General features: G+C 31.0%; 2 protein-coding genes across 3 annotated transcripts; both read left to right on the top strand.

Annotated features, from left to right (window-relative positions):
• The first annotated feature begins 128 nt into the window (after positions 1-128).
• On the top strand, positions 129-5,362 carry LOC148620222 (protocadherin-18-like). Of its 2 annotated transcripts, none has more exons than XM_088580917.1 (5): positions 129-266; positions 1,811-1,943; positions 2,780-3,007; positions 4,388-4,713; positions 5,128-5,362. In XM_088580917.1, exons 2-5 carry the CDS (start codon positions 1,850-1,852, stop codon positions 5,218-5,220), a joined length of 741 nt encoding a protein of 246 aa, XP_088437043.1. In that variant the 5' UTR covers positions 129-266; positions 1,811-1,849; the 3' UTR covers positions 5,221-5,362. The 2 variants fall into 2 exon arrangements, with proteins under 2 accessions (XP_088437043.1, XP_088437044.1); XM_088580918.1 differs by lacking the exon at positions 129-266 and adding an exon at positions 366-667.
• Positions 5,363-8,521: 3,159 nt separating this feature from the next.
• LOC148620221 (uncharacterized) lies at positions 8,522-19,536 on the top strand. The gene is made up of 11 exons (XM_088580916.1): positions 8,522-8,654; positions 9,177-9,455; positions 10,212-10,300; positions 12,723-12,806; positions 13,478-13,543; positions 13,888-13,954; positions 14,738-14,868; positions 15,295-15,338; positions 16,144-16,192; positions 16,753-16,833; positions 17,462-19,536. The coding sequence occupies exons 2-11, from the start codon at positions 9,228-9,230 to the stop codon at positions 17,778-17,780; spliced, it is 1,158 nt and encodes a 385-aa protein (XP_088437042.1). The 5' UTR covers positions 8,522-8,654; positions 9,177-9,227; the 3' UTR covers positions 17,781-19,536.
• Positions 19,537-19,595: the final 59 nt, after the last annotated feature.

Genomic DNA, 19,595 nt, shown 5'->3' with positions numbered 1-19,595 from the left:
ACAGTCTCACAGTAATAGCCATTGACAGAGGAACCCCACCTTTGAATGGTACCGCTATAGTTGTTATCAGTATTAAAGATGAAAATGACGAGAAACCAGAATTTTTTAACACTGAATTCAAAACGTAGATGAAAGAAAACAAGACATACACTAATGTTACACAGTGTTCTGCTAATGACAAAGATTTGCATTCACATTTAAACTACACAATAATAAAAATTGAACCGACATATTCACAATTGGACAACAGGAATGAATCGATAAAAGTAAGTAATGGTATGCTAAAACATACAGTGAGAATAATTAATCATAACATTTTATTTCAAAATTTAGAATAACTTCATCCATTTTTTTTTTCAGTATAACTGAAATGATTGAAAATATGGAACCCACAATGCTGACAAATTTATTTCTCAGTGAAACAGAACAATCACCATTAAGAGCATTTTCATTTTTTTCAAGATCAGCATTATTTGCTAAAAATATGTATGTGGATAATGTATTATTGATTTGGCGGAAAAAAAAACATGGCATTGGTTATTACAAATAGACCATAACATAAGATTTTGGGAAGTAACTCAAAAACCAATGAGTTAAGCTTATATCTGTTGAAAGTAAAATTGATCAGCATGGTGAGATTGACCTACTTCGAGATGTATTCACTGAGGTTAGAGTTATTTTCCTAGAAGAGCTAAGCAATGACTATGAAAAATATTTTTATGTATTACTTGGAAACAGTTGGAAATATATGATGATCTCTAATAAGTGGATGATTTTTATGACAATAGTATAATAGGGCCAAGAGGTCAATTTTCAAAAGACTGTTTTGACTTAGTGTGCGATTGAGGCTGTCTAGTTAAGTGAAAAAATTAAGGGACACTTTTCAAAAATCATTTTGTTTCAAGTGAATTCAATTCAAATTTATTTGAATTGATAACATAATGTATCAGATTGATCGCTATTATTTGTTATGTGTCTCAAACTTGATACCATCTAATATTAATTTTAACTAGTTGAATTAAATTGATATATAAAGTAAATATGACTTTAAATGGCCGTTAATTTTTTGTGGAATATACAAAATAGCATCGGACATTTATATGCATGCCAGCTTTATCTCTTTTGCCTTAATTTATTCATGGCGAAAGATTCATGCTGGAACCCTATGAATTTGCTATTAGAAGAAAAAACGAATTTATTCTGATGGAATAAGTTCGGGGTAAGGGTTAAGTATTTACAGATCTACAAGATATATAAAGTCCTAAAATTTCTTAACAGTCGGGTTCGATTTATTTGACAAAATTTGGACATATATCATGATAATTTAAGTTATACAAAAATCATCCAACAGAAAAATTGCTAATTTGTTCGAACGTACCATGTTTTCTTGAGTTTTGTCCGTTTTTCATACATAGCTCAATTTTAGAGAGAACTTTACATTTTTAAAGTTAAGTCCCTAATTACATTCTAGCTTGCAGAGAGCTAATCTAATTTAAGTTTATCTAAAATGGCCAAACCTTGAATGAAAAGCATACTTTTAATGTGATATGTATCTCTCTCTGAAATAAAGACCGATATTTAAAAGAATTTATTCAGAAGAAAGATTATCATCATTTTCAACACCATGTAATATGATATGGCAAAACATTTACAAAAATGTTTAAATGAATCAAATTAACTACCTCATTAAAGTTTGTAATCCAATCACTTGGTTGTCAGTCTGTCTGTAAGTTTCTGTAATCAACTATTGTCTTGTATTTAAAAAAGACTGATACTTAATATTTTAACATTATATCTTCTATTTTTATAGGATATTTTTTAGATAAACAATGAAGGTGTTGTTTCCGTAATGTCTGCTATTGACAGAGAGACATTTTCGTCAATAAAGATTACACTGGAAGTTGTTGACTTGAATAATGAAACCAGTGATCAGACTGCTAGAGGTATACTTATCATTCTCTGGGATTATTACTACTGTAAATTCAAGCACAATCTAATAAGTCCGTTTGAAGCAAGAAACTTTGTTTGGAAAAAAAAAGAATTCCAAGCTGCGTTTCCTCTTAATTTGAACGACGATGACTGCAAAAATCGTGGTCGTATGTTAAGTTTCAATCCATACAGGATATATTTCTGGGACACTAGATATAACAAATATTAAATATCTACTTTACATGCTAGTTTTGTGGGCATATCAAAGCACTTGTAATTGTAAATTGAAATATCTTACTTTAAGGTAGAAGTGTGTTACTTTTTTTAATGTAATGTATGAATTGATGTATAAATGGTTTTTTTTTATATTTGGTATATTTTCTATTATAGGAATTAACTTGTAGATGAATTTAATGTCAATCTGGACATAAAGTCCATGTTTCAGTTTTCTATTAACTTTCTGGTACATTTTTCTTACGAAATTCTCTATCTTTCAAGTTGTCTGGTTTTTTTTCATCAAGTGTTAGTAATTTGTAACATTATATTTGTAAGTTAATAAACGTAGACAAGGAAAATAATAATAAGAATACTGATATATTTCATACAGTTTTTAGAATACTTAGTACACTTTGTAATTGTTGTTTCAAGCGTTTTCGTTCGTTCCGACATACTGTCGTTTCAGTTTGTTCAAAGCAAAACGAAGATACTTCGAAAAAAATAATTAAAACTAAGTCTGTCAGGTTTTCCTTAAAATATGATAAACGAACAAAAAGTAGAACTTTTATATTTTGTTATTTATAACTATTCTGTCATGCAATGTGTAAATTATATTTCTTGTTTATAATAACAGCTACCTTGATCATTACCATAGAAGATGTTAACGACTGCAAGCCGTTCTTCGTGTTTGATACCAACATCAGAATTCAAGAAGGAACAATAACTGGTATCATTACAACAATCAGAGCAAAAGATCTTGATCAGAAAGAGAACACTAAATTCAATTTTTCGATTTCAAACTTCAAAAAACCTCTTTATGCATTTTTACTTGGAGATGATGTTACGACAGAAAATCATTTCGGTAAGCCCTGTTGTGTACTTATATTTATATACTTTATCTTCGAAATCTCCCAAGGTAGTTTATACTGTAATCGTTCTATTTGAGTAACAATATATTTACTGGCCTTATGCAACCGCTGATCGAGAGTATGTCACACTTTGGCTCCACCTACTTTTCTACACTTTGCATTATTTACTTGTTTATTGAAACTTCAATATTATGACCTCGAGTTGGGAACAAATGTCATAAACACGTCGTATATTGATAGAAGTTGTTTTGAAAATGATACGGATTGCAGTTTTAAGACAATAGCAATATATTGACAGGAAATACGAACGATATGCAGACTCGGCACGAAAAAAAAAAAAAAAACACTCGGCGGAGCCTGGCGTTTTTACACATATTCTAAGCCTTATCCCTATATTGTTTTTAATTCAATTCAATAAAAGGTTATTGTCTATATTTGAAGACAAAAAAGAACACAAAGTCGTATAATGTACAATATATTAATAATAAATAAGAAAATTCCATTTTATCATTGTTTTTCCAAGGTCTTGCCATTTATACTGCAATGTTTAACCCCGGGCGATATATCAAGGGGTTAAATAACGACATAAATGGACATTTTGTGGTAAAAAAATAATACAATTGAGTTTCCATGATTTATTTCGATATTAATATGACCAGTTTCTTCATATTCTTTTCATAGACCCACTTATGTATTGCACGAAATGTTGGTTGTTTTTTTACCATGGCTGTGTTCTAAAGAGCTGTGAAGCACGTCATTTAAGAATTTCCGAATAAACCAGCATATCTTAGTTATGTTCATATTAGAAATATTGAAACTTCAGTCCTGATCATTTTGTTTTTCCGGGTATTTCAACCCAATTGATACGTGTATATTATCGAACGACCAGCCGTCAGTATGTCTTATACGTCCATATACTCATGAATGCAGCGGGCCTACTGGAGAATCGGTAACTTTTAAAAACTAAAATATTTGGCGCATTAGCCAGAGACCGAACCCACGCAGTCTAGGCAAGTACATGTAAGTTATTGATAAAGTTTGTTCAGAATGCGTTCCTACATCAATCTTTTTACATTATAGATATCAAAACTTACTTAAAAATTACACGATTCAAATACCATAATCGGTTTGGTACAAACCTTGAAATCACAATAAATACATTAAAAATAGAAAATTAGAAAGTTTTTGAAACGTCATATTTAGAAATGTATCTGAATCCGTTCTAGTAGTTAGTGAACGCCCTCCTTATGATTGAAAATGTATTTTCTAAATGTGCTGTTTTACCGAGCCTTGCTGCGGTCCAGGACTGTAATATCTATTGATCACGGCCTATCAAGTTGTTTTCTTACTAGACTTATTTTCAATCGTTTTAGGGTCAGTAGAGTTGAAGAGACTTCCTGTACCCATCGACAGGGAGACAAATGATTCTCTTGAAATGATTGTATGTGTTGGAGACGGTAAAAGCACCACTTGTGAACTTTTCAACATTACCGTGTTGGACGTAAATGATAACACACCTACATTCATTAAAGATATACTCAGTGTTAAATTGTTTGAGAATTTTGGCAATGATTATTACACCAGTTATAATGTATACAATATGTCAGCTATTGATAAAGATGTCGGGAAAAATGCAAAACTGACATATGAAATAATTACATCAAACAAAACCGAAGTTAAATTCTACTTTGAAGATGGGGTATGTCATAGTTTCTTTTTTATATTAATCCTGAATATATTTCTCATATGTAAAATCCTTAATCTAGCTTTAAACTATTAATGCTCCAAATGCAATCATAAATATGTGTAAGGTATACGTATTTTTTTATAAAGTTAAAAATATTTTGAAGTCAGGCTCGTATAGTTCTTTGAAGAATCAAATCAGAAAAAAAACAAATAAAATGCGAGTTATAATGTATAAGTTATATAACTTTTAAAATATCCATTTACTTTATTAAGTACAGCATAACTATATATGATATATCGTGTAGTTTTGAAAATAAAAATTCGTAGAGCTGGAACTATAGACAAAAAAAAAGCAATACATTTTAGTAATTTGATTTTTATTTTGTATATTGTATTTAAAAATTTTTTAGGTTCATTTTTTTTTCAGTGTAATATTTATGTTAATGGCAGTATTGACCGGGAAAAAGTTTCTGAATGGACGCTAGTCATTAAAGCTAGAGACCTCCCAGAACACCCTTAAGACCAACTAACGGGAACAGCAACAGTGATCATCCAAGTTATAGATTTGAACGATAATGCTCCCGAATTTCAAGAGCCGTTAAATGCTATAGTGGAAGATGCTAAAATCGGTGACGCTCTTTTAATATTAAAAGCAGAAGACCTCGATGGAGAAGGCTATAATAAGCATTTCTTTAACTTCACCGAAGAGCAAATATTATTTGAACTTGACCATATCTCTGGGAGGATTACTGTGAAAAAAACATTATTGAACAAATACGGTATCCATGACCTGCCAGTTGAAGTGGTAGATTTGAACAACAAGACTTTGAAGAGTTATACTAATGTCAGCATAAATGTTCTAGACTTGAATATCAATTATCCTTTCTTTAATAAAAGTCAAGCAACAAAATTTAAAATTTACGAGGTTAGTGAAAATAAAGTTTAAGTTACAAATGATGAAGTCCTCGTGAAGGTAATCGGTACAAATTAAATCCTAGACTTAACCCCATCCAGCCTTATGTCAGTCTGACAAGAAGGTAATTTAGAAAGCCGAAAAAGGATCTTCACTAGATTCGTATCTTTTACAAAACGACATAAGTATATGTTCAAATAGTACTTTTTATTTTTATTTTGTTATGAAGAAAGATAAATCATAATTGATGCAAAACAGCAAAAAGCAACATTTTTTATTACTGTTTTTAAATGTCTATTTTTCACTTTTGTCTCTTACAGATTACACCTACCGCATACAAGCAATTATTTTTAATAATTGCACATTGTCGACTAAATTCGGATATTACAATCAAATTATGTAAGACAAATATCGAACTTTTGAGAAACAAAAACACACTTAAGTTTTTATCACACTTCATCTCGGATTTCCCAATCATGAACTCATTCAAATATTGACATTTATCTATATTACTTGAAATGCGTATGTTATTAAACAGATGCATAGTATATAAAATGGTAGAGTTATATCTATATCATCAAGTACCATTCTATATAAAGCTAAACAATGTACAGGAATTAGGTCCCTAATATTCTGTCATAACGTATGAGTTTGGAAATGGACGTTCCATACGCAGGTGCTGACGGGATATTACGTCAGCAAATGTCATTACAATTTGAAGAAAATTATAATCAACCCACAAGTATATGTTTTTTTACATTGTTTAACTCTGATGCAAACTGTAATTCATAGTTGGAAAGCCTACATATTTGTTTTTATTTTTGGTATTTTGTTTAAAAATGTCATAGTAAAAGAAAGTAACGTGTGGCTTTTCATATAATTCTAGTGCATAGAATATAAAAAATTATATCAACTATACTGAGACTTTCAAAGTTAAGAGATATAACTCTCTAAATAACACTAAAACACGATAGAAATTATTGGATTTTCTATGTGGATTATCTCCCAAGTGCAGACAGATTGAAATGTATAGTTATACATTTCATTGTATAGACCTATGTAGCAACTTTAAAAAAAAAGTGTAGTCTATTTAAGGGGTATCAAAATTTACGGAATGTTTATTATTCTACAACGACAGTTATTTTAAAGCTATTTTTGTAGTGTGCACGTAACACAACAGTGGTAACACGAGTTAATGCGACAGATGGTGATGCTCCTGGACCGAACAGTGAATTAGTATACAGTTTCGCTCCTTCTAACACTGGCGATGTTACATCAACCTTTCAAATCAATTGTTCAAATGGCGAAATCCAAACCATTAAATTACTCAATGCAATGAGTAAAAGTGAATATGAGGTACGATCATTATTCGTAATAAATGTGAACGTTGACAAAATCATACAGAGTAATCGAGGGAACCAAGGTCTACCGGTAGTCAAAAGAATATAATCCAGGAACAAAGACCAGACATGGAAAAGACATACACAACAAAGTACAAAAATTAACTACAATAATACATATAAAGTAACAAAAGCAAATGAGAAACTCGGACTCCACCAAAACCTATGAGCACGGACCAGATACACCGGTAGGGTAAGCGTCCTCTTATATTACTTTCTACGTTTTTTCAGTTTTATGACAACAACACAAATTCTTAACAGGCTTTTCCAAATACTCGGTCATATTAGTATTCTGAAAAGTGCAGACATATTTTTTTTTCATTATCATTATTAACATGATTATTATACATTGTTTTAAATGTTAAAATCGGTACAAATTTTGATATTTTTTTTTTTTCCATATTTGATATTTTCATATGCCTTAAGAAGGTTACATGTGTATTATTTTACTGAATTTTTACATTTAGCATAAAATTTTAAACAGGTTTGGGTTTTAGCAACTGATCGTGGGGTACCCAGATTGTCTAGTGAACTCCACCGTGTAACAATACATGTAGTTGATGTCAATGACAATCCACCAAAGTTTGGACAAACAAGAACTTTCGAGAAAGTAAAGGAAGGCGATGTTAATAAAACAGTAACCACTGTGTTTGCGACAGATAACGACACAATCTCTGAAATACAATATAACATTGAATATGTCAATGGTAAGTGCAGTCGAAACTACAACTTTGAAAAGAAACATTTATAATGACTAACAATGTTTACGTTCAAAGAGAACACCGTTGTAAAGAGTAAATGCAGTTTTACGGCAGTGTGTATACAGCTGATTTGTAACTCTTAAATCATAAAACAATTCGAGCATAATGATCATTAGATTGTTCAGATCTTCCCTTTTCGTCAGTAAATATTTGTACTAAAATCCAAGTCACTTTTTTGTGTACAGGCAGCAGAAATTCTTACTTACCGGAGAACACAATACTGGAAACAGCGTCTTGTGTCGAAGGTTTGACAATTAGAAGAAAACGCCATTGAAAAAAAAAAATTAATAGTTTATATTGTTCGAGTTCTTAAAATTTGTTATTATCTATATATTTGAATATTGATATATAGTAACCAAATGGATTAAATTTGGTTTATTGATTTTAAAGAGTAACACTTCTTATTAATGATAGTGTACACAAATGATTTGACACAAACAATGTGCATAGTTTTCTATAAAAGAGATACGGGAATATGCATCTTCCCTCGAAAGCCTATATTTCCTGATCACATTAATCAGGTTTTTTTTTTGTTATTCTTATGTGACATTACACTAGTTATGGGTTTTGTAGGAGAGGAATTGCGTGATTATTTCGATATTGATCCAAAAACTGGTGATTTATTCATTACAAAGGCGTTGGACAGAGAAAACGAAAATCAAACAAAAGTTGAAATAACTGTTCGGGCAATTGACACCACAGGGCGCAATATCAGTGCGGACTGTGAACACAAAACAGCTGCATTGAAAATTCAACGACGATAACAGTAATCCTTACAGTGGACGATATTAATGATAACCCTCCGGATTTCAGGAAACATAGTTTCAGTGAAGGCATCCGAAGAAATAGCAAGTTAAATACACTTATTAAGGACTTTAAGGTTTGAAATTAACTGTACATTTATGCAGTATGCAAATGACGTGTTGTCATTTATAAATTGTATATAAGTATGTTGGAACATTTGAAGAATCTAGCAAGAAATGTATATGTTGGATCTCTAAAAAAAGATATTTCAGAGTCTAGAAATTACTATTTCAACAAGGCTTTACTACTTATAAATTAGTTTAATTACCGGTATCTTTTGGATTTGCCCAGCGTTTTAATCCACATGTTACGTCACACGCAAACTGTCGACATAATTTAGCTATGCGGATGATCATGTTGAATCAAGTGAATTCATATTTTCTTATCCGCTAATAAATATGAATGAATGATGCATTTTCTTGTACGTTATAAAGTCATATTTTAAGACGTTCTTAAAACATATGTTTATATTTTCAAGACATATACACCAAACTTAATTACATTATCCACGATTAATTATAACTTTGAAAAAAACAAGGTTTGTCCCAGGCAAACATTATTATTTCTGACAGTCGTTTTCTTTTGTTTATCACGACAGAATGAAACTACAGATGATGATATAGGAGTCAACAAAATCCACACTTTTTTAATGAATGGGGAAATTATTTTTTCCTCTGATGGGTTGAAAGATAAGATAGCTGCTACTACTGCAGGAAATATTGTTGACTGTCCTCAAAGCCAAAAAACTTTGCCAGTTTGTCTTACTCCTAATGGTACACTTCTTACTAATATGTTGTTCGAAGAAAACATGGAGGGGTATATTGTAATTCCTATAATAGCCATGGACGACGCAGGGAATACAACAGCAAAACTTAGGGTATGTTTAGTTCATTGATGTCAAGACTTGAGTACATGGTTTCTGAGAGTAAAAAAATGTTTTCATAGTATTTATTTGTCATAAGAATGTTGTAGAAATTATAGAAAAAATAATATGTCCGATGACGCTCAGCAATCGTAAAGAAATGACGAATGAACATTTGTAAAATGATTTAGTAAAGTGTGTGCCTGACATCATTGCATACAATTAAAAATTGGGTTTTAGTACCTTGATAAAAAAAAACGCATTTAAAAAAAATGGCATAGTGTTTAACAAAAACAAAAACAAAGCTTAATTGAATAGATTATAAATTAATTCATTAAGACTCTCTCATCATTTGCATATACAAGCAGATTCTGTTTGGAACAAAAACCTTTAATTCATTCGGTTTCTTGTAGAAAGAGTAATCAAGGGAACCAAGGGACAAAGACCAGACATGAAAAACAGACATACACAACAAAGAACATAAAGCAACTAAAATCATACATACGAAGTAACAAAGCAAATGAGCAACTCGGACTCCTCTTTACTTACACTATAAAACAGGTTAATTTGAAATCCACTGTAAGATAGGAAAACTCTTTTCTTGTAATCCTTATTACACATTATTATACAGCTCCTATTTCCTATCAATTTCTCACCATAATGGTTCATTTGAATATGCCTATGTCTCCTTTAAAAAAAAAACATTAAATGAAAATGTATTGAAAAATGTCAACATTCAGGTTCATTTAATTAACTTTATTTACAATTTAGATGGACATTATATCGGATGACCAAACAGCTGCAATGCTTATATATGACGGGAAAACATACGTCCGACAGCACCAAGATGAAATCCTTAGGTACTATTAGAGAACAACCGCATTTTGACGCTACTCAGCGTATCGGTATGAAGACAAAAAAGAGACCGATAATTATTCAATCATAAAACCATGAAAAAACAAACGTTTGGCATATTGTTTTCCAGGACATATACAGTAACTGTACTTCTTCATTTATTTAACTTTACTTACACTATAAACCTTCTCTCACAAACAGTTTAATGTGCAGAATTTGGACGTTTTATCAGTTGATCAGATTACGTTTAAATATGTTCTTGTTCGTTCTTACAAACAGCTACCCCGGTTACTGTTCTTGATTAATCAACTTAATGAGTTTTCTTTTGTATTTTATGATAATATTTGCAAAGCATATCAGTACAATATGAAGTAAAAATATTTTGAAAAATACTAAGTTATGCATACTAACAGCGTGTTTTAATGTGTTTGCACCAAATCAACCTATTATAAAATATGTGTGTCATCTTCTTAATCTTGGATATAATATGTAGTTTTCCAATCATTTTTTTGTCAATAAGTTTGAACGATACAAGATGTAGCGTCTAGACCAATACTACTTCATGAACCTAGATCCCAACAGCGTCAAACTTAATATTCATTCTTGATCAAAGATGGCAAGTACAACTCGAACGAAATGATAAATAACTGTGTTTTCCAATACTCGAATCATATTTTCCAATAAATGTTCATTTTATAGAACATCATAATTTAAAAATTGAACAACAAAATATGTGGTAATTAAGATTTATTTATTCTGCATAATGAAAGTTCATATATATAATCGATATTTGTTGGCAGATTTTTGTACTTGAAGTTAATTCATTCTTAAAATCATTCTGTGGTTGAAAACTAAAATTAGAGATATAATTATATACTAAATCAATTTAGTGGAGTATAAATGATAATCTGTAGAGATTTGATTCCGCTGAGTATTAAGCATGATTTGCCGTACCAGCAACGGACAGATACTATATTGTATAGAAAGAAAATATAAAAAGTTCACCCTCCACGAACTATAGTAAAGTACTAACCTGAAAAGGTTAACATTCGTATGATTTGAAAAAAAAAGCTGTGCTTATCCGTATATGTTTTATTTATTGACGGTGTTTTTAAGGCATTTGTGGCGGGTGTCCATCCTAAAATGGCGATAATGGCAACATTTTAACAAATTTGAAGTCATTACATTATGTGCAAGTTTTACATTCTGTCCAAAATGCTGAGTGAAATGCAACAATGAACGTTTTAATCATGCTAGTTCTGTGTTTTACATTTTTTTTATTTTCAGTTTTCTTGCTTTTTTTCACGAATGAAAGGCAAAACATAATAAAAAGCGAAAGATCAGTTAAAGTCTCTCAGGGTTCAGCATTCGTCAACGGAAAATAACATACATTTCAATTCCAACTGTTACAAATAAAAGAAATAATTAGAAGCCAAGCTATAAAACATTCAAATGGCGACGCTACATGTGTTTTATCTTTGTAATATGTTCAATTTGGTTTAGATAAATCTTCCATTTTGCGGGAAAGATTCCATACTTTTTTTTCTGTGTACCAGTTTAATTATATTTAAACTGGCCTTCAGCGGCAATCGGAAAACGTTGTTCAATTCTTTCATATTTTCCCGCCTTTGCATTTTTGAGAAGGCCGCATGCAACGTCTAGAGTGAGTTTCGAACGTCAGACGCTGCTTCAGAGCTTCGGTCGATTTTAGCTTTTATCATTTAAGGATATGATCAAGGACCAAAATAAACAAGTTAAGAAGAAAAACACCTTTGTAACTTTGTATTGCACGAATCACTTATATTGCATGATTCGTACATGGATTTCTACCAAACTTAATAAAAAACATTAAATAAAAAAAACAAATTCCAAAAGAGGCCGTTCCAATGTTTCTGGTAATAACATGGTATATTCTTTAACAAAATGCGTGTACTTCTTCTATTCTTATGTGTCAATTAATTACAATTGTATACTATGAGGTCAAAACCTCCAAATAAAGGCCAGATGATAAAGATATTTTCGGAAGTTTGGTTTAATTTCCATACAAAATTATGAGGATATCTTTGTCTTAAAATTTAGCTTTAACAAAATTCATTTTATAATATAGTACTTATTTTGAAGTAACAACAACACGATCATGCATTTGAAAACAATGTTTTAGTTTTGAAATATCGTTGTGATAATTTCATTCCGTGCATGCAAACTTATTATAGCTACACACAAAAGCGATCCTTTGCGTCATGCTGGAATGCGTTATGTTGCGATAGGTAGCCGTACGTTGATTGGTAGAGATACGTATAGTAATGTCAAAATGCGGTTGTTCTCTACTATTCCTTTGCATTCAAGATCTCATGGTAATGTTTGGATAAATTGCAGACAGGTATCCAAAAGCAGATAGGTTTTTAAGTATTATTTGTTTCATTTCAGAACCTTGAGTGTACTTCTTGGATACACGTTCACCAAAAATGGCATCGAATCATATGTTCAAGATGGAATTACTGATGCGTTAAGGTACTGATATATGAAACAAATTGAAGGACCACATTATATATTTAACGTCTTGCATGAGCCTAAGAAAATAGTATGTGCAAAAATACATGCACATATTGTTAGGAAATATATTAAACACGATCTTACATGTAATATGATGTTGTAAGATTTGTATGTATAAGTCTTTTTGTAATCAAGCAGGAGCGGTGATTCATGCATGTTAGAAACCCTTTGTCTCCAATTTATAAACATTTCAGATCTATCTAGTCAGTGTGTGCCATTCGGTTGGTGCACAACTACACAAATTATATAGATTATGCATGAAATATGGACTTTACAAGAGTTCTTGATATATTTCAATTTGTTTAGTCTTAGTGGCAAATGGATGTATGTTCTTTTAAAATCAAAAATAAAGAAGGGCTGTCGTTATATATATAACATATTGATCAAAAAAGGTATTGTAATGATGATGTTTGTTTGTTTGTTTATTTGTTTTTTTTTCTATACCATAAATCACCTCTGCCATTTTAACGAACTGGTATTGATATACAATTGTTAAAGTTAACTTGCAAACACTGCCGATATCAACGTAAGACAGTCAGGTTGTCTCACCTTTAAACATCTCTCGCTTATCATTTTGTACTAATACGGTCATGCAATATTTTGCAATAATCCAATATATTGTATTTTAGAACGTACCTTTATTTCCACGTTGTTGATGGCGATGACAGGGTAATGAAAGCTCAAAAAGCAAAAGAGTGAGTAGAGTATGCCTTTTTCTATACAGCATGCTTATAACTCGAATGATTTAATTCTTTGAGTTGATGCGATCTTATAATTGTTATTATTTTTATTTTGTTATGCGAATTAGAGGAAATCATAACCCGAAACACAATATAGACAGCAAGATGAGCAGTATATCGAAATGTGTACCACATACCGGTAGCCTCCGACGTGGTACATTTGCTTAGTATTATAACAAAATCATTTAAATGTATGTAAGAAGTATGCTTTAGACTTTTAAAGCATATGTTAAGATTAATGTTCAGTCCTTTTTGATGTTTTTATTGTTAGTAAGAATGATTTGTTTGTTTTTATACAGAATTATGGACAGCAATGCAAAGAAAATATCAACAATTGCAGCAAAGTATAAGATAAGTGCTGTGAAAGTAAGAATAAGAATGAATTATAACACAATTAATGTCTACAACATCGCCCATGTTTCGTACAATATCCTTGCCTGCTATGAATATTCCAAGTATGCAGTTGTCTGGAGAAAATGAAGCCAGAATTAGACTTTTCCGGTAACATGTATATGGACTTTGTTACAACATTGTTTTTTTTATGGGGATGCTGAATATAATTTTTTTTCTCAGGGACTGATATGGTTGTTGTTTGAAAGAGTGAATAAACATTATATGATATAGAGTTTGTTGTGCGTAACTTGTTTCGTGCCTGAATAGAATTTCCTCACGTACTCAGAAGTAGTAATTATATTCAGTTATTCAGGACAACCGGTTATATATACTATAGAATAATGACAAGGGAAGCGGTCTTTATCTCTTTTCAGTGTTCCATAAGGCATGATTTCATCCAGTGGACTGCCATATTGTTTCATTGCATTTCTCTCTAGACATGTTTAGAATTCCCCACTCAATTATAAATTAATTTGTGATTTACTTTTCATCTTGATATTTAATACAAATATTGTGGCATACATTTCATGTGGTCTGCGAGTCAGGTAAGTACAGCCATTTTTTGTAAAGTAAACAAATATAGGGAAATATCATTAAACAGTCAGTTGACCAAATTAATATGGACTTTAACTTTATTAAACGATACTTTTGTGAATAGCCGATGTCAGCCGTGCAATATTACTTGTAAAAAAATTAGAAGAGACGTAATAAAAATAAGTATGACATGATAAGCTGTTACTTTTTGTTGTTTTTCAGGAATATAAAGACACGTTACCACAAGATGAAGATAACGGAATTAAGACAATATATATAATGATGGGAATAATTGTTGTACTTGGGATAACAGTCTTTGTTGTTGGGTTCTGTTATTGTCATAGCATTACCAGGTAAGCATCAACTGAAGACCATCATTATTTTGTTTACCAGGTTATGCAAAATAACCAACTTTGGGAACGACCAATTATTTGCTTCCCAAATTTGGCAGTTCTTACGTTCTTGGGAATATTTTAAAACCTACTTACATACATACATACATATAAGAACGTTTAATAATGTTTAAGATCCCCAAATGATGGTAAAATTTACATTGGCTATTCTGAATAACAAAGTTCAAGACTAAAAAATTATTTTGCAGCTGAATCGCGCTGTGGATAATTGTACATTAAACAAAAGCATACATAAGCAAATGATATAGAATCTGAATGTGAACGAGAACGGGGTGTTTTTTTATATCAAAAACAAGAAAAGAATTAAATGTGCAAATCAATGAAGACAAGTTAAATATATATAAATCAAATGTTTTATCAAAACAGATATCAACGTAAACTTAAAGCCGCGACTACCAAAACCACAGTAGGTAAGTATCTAATATACGTTACGAGCTGTTATATTAAACTCCATTTGGGAGGTGACAAATATAATTTGCTTTAACAGCTTGGCTTTACAGATATATATTTCATAGGATATATGTGATGGTGACAGAATCAATTAATCTGCTCAAATTGATTTCGTGTGTATGTATATTTATAACATAAGATATGTGTTTATTTCGAACTGAATCGGTATCTTAGCACTCTAACAGTTTGAGATGAACTGCCCTTGCATCATAAGATAACTGCATCTTTACATCAAACCTACAAGTATACACCACCTAGTCAGCGGAATGACACAAATGCCTTGCAGTGTTCACTAATCTAACATTGCACGAATGATTGCAGACCTATATAATTGACTGCTTGAAAATTAATAACGACCTTTAAAGCAGTGCACGATTAGCACAAATCAAAACAATCTGCGAAGAATCATTTCTTGATGGCCATTTAATTGAACTATATTTACATGAACAGAAAGACTCTTCGAGAGACTAAATACATTGACGCCTGTCTTTAAAGAACTCTTACGGACTTTGAAATATATTTAGAAATGTGTAATTTTTAGTCAGGTTAAAACATACATAAAGATTGACATAAGGAGACTTTACAAAATATGTGGTTCAGACTGGTGTTCGGAATATTCAAGGCTCGATTTAGGCAAATTTTACCTAACAAATATATTACATAAGTTCGACAAGTTGGAATTTTTGTTTATCTCTAGTTTTTATCTATGCGACAATAATATTGGGAAGTTTGTTTTATTGTATAATAATACCTACAATGTTTCAGATGTTGATTTGACAGAAAGTCATCCTGGAACCAACTTTTATGCTAGAAAGTGAGTTTTCAAGCGTAAAGATGTTGAAATGTGACTTTTAGAAGGGTGGACATAGCCTCATTTTTTTTCTGATCTACATACACGTTACATAACCCTCTAACAACAGGGGTAGATACACACACGAAAACAAAGGGAAATTTCAACCCCCCACATGAAAATGTCAGATTTTGGTTTTTTGATTAGGATTTCTATAACTATTTAGACAATGCTAAATATTGGATTTGTTTTCATCAAAGTTTGCGTTAACGTAAAAATCAGTATTGATTGGGTAACACTGTTCTATAAGTTAACAGGTTTTATTTTGAAAACATGTTTCGTGAGATATGACAAAGAACAGTATCGTACAATTTATTTAGGACAAACAGATTGACAATGTTATCTTTGTATCTGAGTGTTTGTTGTAAGACGCTACACTGATTAAATATCAAATGTGCTTCAACTCCTCTTTTCGATTTTTCATTGTTGATTAAATAACGCAACACTTGTTCGGTAAACAGTTCTGCCGTGTATATATTAACAAATTGTAACAAAAATACTCATTTTCCTTTTCTTGTTCTAAGTACTAATCCACTTCTTGACAAGGAAGCTGAGTTGAAAAACGTGGACTATAAACGATATGAAGACAACATGGACACCATGAGGTGAGATATTTGTAATTACGAACTGGTGTTAAAAATATTTAACGATAAAAGTAATACTGATTGGTTTAACAAGTAGCAGTATCCGTGGTGTCGTTAGGTTCTTATGGGTGGTTGAGTAGACAACCATCTAAAGTGATAGAAATCCATTATTGATACAATTTGTTCTATGTGGTTTTAGACAAACAAGTAAATGTCACAATTGGTGCCAATCTAAGTCCTCACTCTCTGTTGAAACAACACGTCAAATTTAGAAACAAAAAACATATCTAAATCAAACTGTACTATATAGTAATGATTACGTCAAGAGTTTTTTTTTTATTGGCATCAGAATGATTTAAAAGATTTCTATTGGTCATACGAAGTTCGTATATCTCTGCTTCCCGGTCTGCGTTAAAATAGAGTGAAAATTCAATTTGAAATCTCTCTTTTACAAAGAAATATAGTTACACAAGTAATGTAGTTACAGCATTAAACTTGATAATCATAATATAATTGGACATAACAAAATCAAGAACATGAAATTAAAGGTGAAACATAATTCAAATGAGTTTCATTAACAGGAATTACTTTATCAAAAACAAATGAACATTTGTTGCATTTGGCTATACCATACAGTGCATTTTTTCAGCGTTGCATCTCTTGACTCCACGCAGTTTGAGAAAAAAGCACCGTTTAGTGGCGAAGAAGAAAAAGGAGCCGTCATGGACATCTTTGATGAGACTGTTGTGATACAGGGTGATGTCGACGCCCTTGCAATGGTTCTTGAACAACATAGAAGAGACCGCAAAGAATCTAAAATGATGTGCACGCCTCCTCCGATTGATAATGATTATGATGATGATGATGATGATGATGATGATGATGATGAACAGCTCTACACACATGATTTTAAACACACTTTTGACGATGAAAACTTTGAACTAAATTTAGAGACAACAGAAGTATAAGCCGGTGAAATGTCCACCACTTTTATAGAATAAGTATAATCAGATAAAATATAAACAGTTAATAATGAATAATTCAAAAGTTTTATTTATACAATGTGTTGGTTTTAGTGTGCTGTTAAAAAAACAGCATATCTGTGTGACTACCTGTTGCTTGCTTCAGTTGTTGTTGCTGTTGTTCATAAACATATCTGCATTTTTGTTTGCTATTGATCAAAAATGGATTGGACTATGTACAAATCGGTATGTAATACTAGAGATGCTTTAAATGATCTTATATGATTTTGTCATAGCTGAAATGCATTCAATATACCCAACAAACTATTAAAGTATGAATAACACGACGACGAAAGGTTTGTTCTTTCGGCGAAAATTGATATACACTTGAGACATTCTATCAGGCATTTTTCTTTATAACAATTTAAACTATTTTCAACAATGGTTTGTGCCAATAATATTTTACATTTTTACATGTGAAGTGGTATTAATGCATTCTAACACTTAAGTATGAATCTGTTTAAAGGCAAAGTGGAAATGATTCATCATATCCCAAGATAATCGAAGAAATTGTTCCAGTACATTTATCACGCCCTAAAAGCAACTCTTCCTGCGTTTTTTTTTTTATTTGATCTAACTTACATTGTTAAATAAATGTGTCCTCCATAGTATAACGTAACCAAACTTTAACTGTCCTTATCTGCAATGACACATTTTTGTCTCCGCTCTTACTGTCGAATACAGTTTTTATGACGGCCATTGAATAATTTAAACAATCAAAGATTTCTGAGATTTAGATTTTAATGTGAATCATTAGCTGGGTTTATGGCAAAGCTGTACTTAAAAAATCACAGAAATAAAATTGCTGCGTTTCAACCTATCACTACCTGGACAGTTGTATCAAAAAACCTAAAATAATTCAGAGGGTACTGACAAATGACAATTAGAAACTGATAATACTGGTTTTTAAAGTGTACATGTAATATCAAACTATCTTTCCTTTCGAATTCCACTGACTATACATTAACATTTTATTATCTTTAGCATATAATATGCATAATCAATATACAATCAAATTAAAATATTTTAGTGCTTATTTCTGAATGTGAATGATTTATAAAATATTTTCAATAAAATTTATTGAATTGGGTAGAATAAAGGTACAAGATGAAGAGTTTAATTTTTCGTGCTGGGTAAGGAGAAGGGACATTAAGCATCAACTTAGCTGAATATTGGAACAATAATAGTTTGTTTTTTTTTTGCATTAACGTCATACTTGTGCTATTAGTTTCCGTCAATTGGCAAAAACTGCTGCGAATTATAATTTTGTTGTTTTTTCTGACATATTTATGTCACAAAATTGTGTCCATACCCAAGAAACAACTTTATATTTTTACATATGATGAACTATGGAATAATGAATGCATTTCTTGCCAAAAATATAACCATATAGTTACCAAAAAGTACAAAATATTTGTGAACTTCAAGCAATCCGTTTGTCGTTAAATGCAAGCATTACTAGAAGTAATATCTTTTTATTTGTGGTGGATTTGTATCTCAAAATTCAAAATCAAATCATTTAATGATTAATTTTCGGTTATATTTTAGGCTATTAAGACCCATTATTGCCCCTTCTATGTATATTTATGGCGCAGTTAGCAATTAGTTTTCTGTAATAATGGCCAATACATACATTTTTTGTATAAATATAAGTATCTGTGTATATTATATTTACGTTCGAAATTAAATCTTTTTCATATCATGTAAGTTTTTGTAATTAATTTCACATCAACATTTATCTATTTTAATCAATTAATATTT

This window comes from Perna viridis, chromosome 4, assembly GCF_037379345.1.
Source record: "Perna viridis isolate PV_CMFRI_1.1 ecotype Kerala chromosome 4, ASM3737934v1, whole genome shotgun sequence".
Lineage (NCBI taxonomy): Eukaryota > Metazoa > Mollusca > Bivalvia > Mytilida > Mytilidae > Perna > Perna viridis.
The sequence above is the reverse complement of the archived record's forward strand: the minus strand, read 5'-3'. Positions and strand labels throughout refer to the sequence as shown.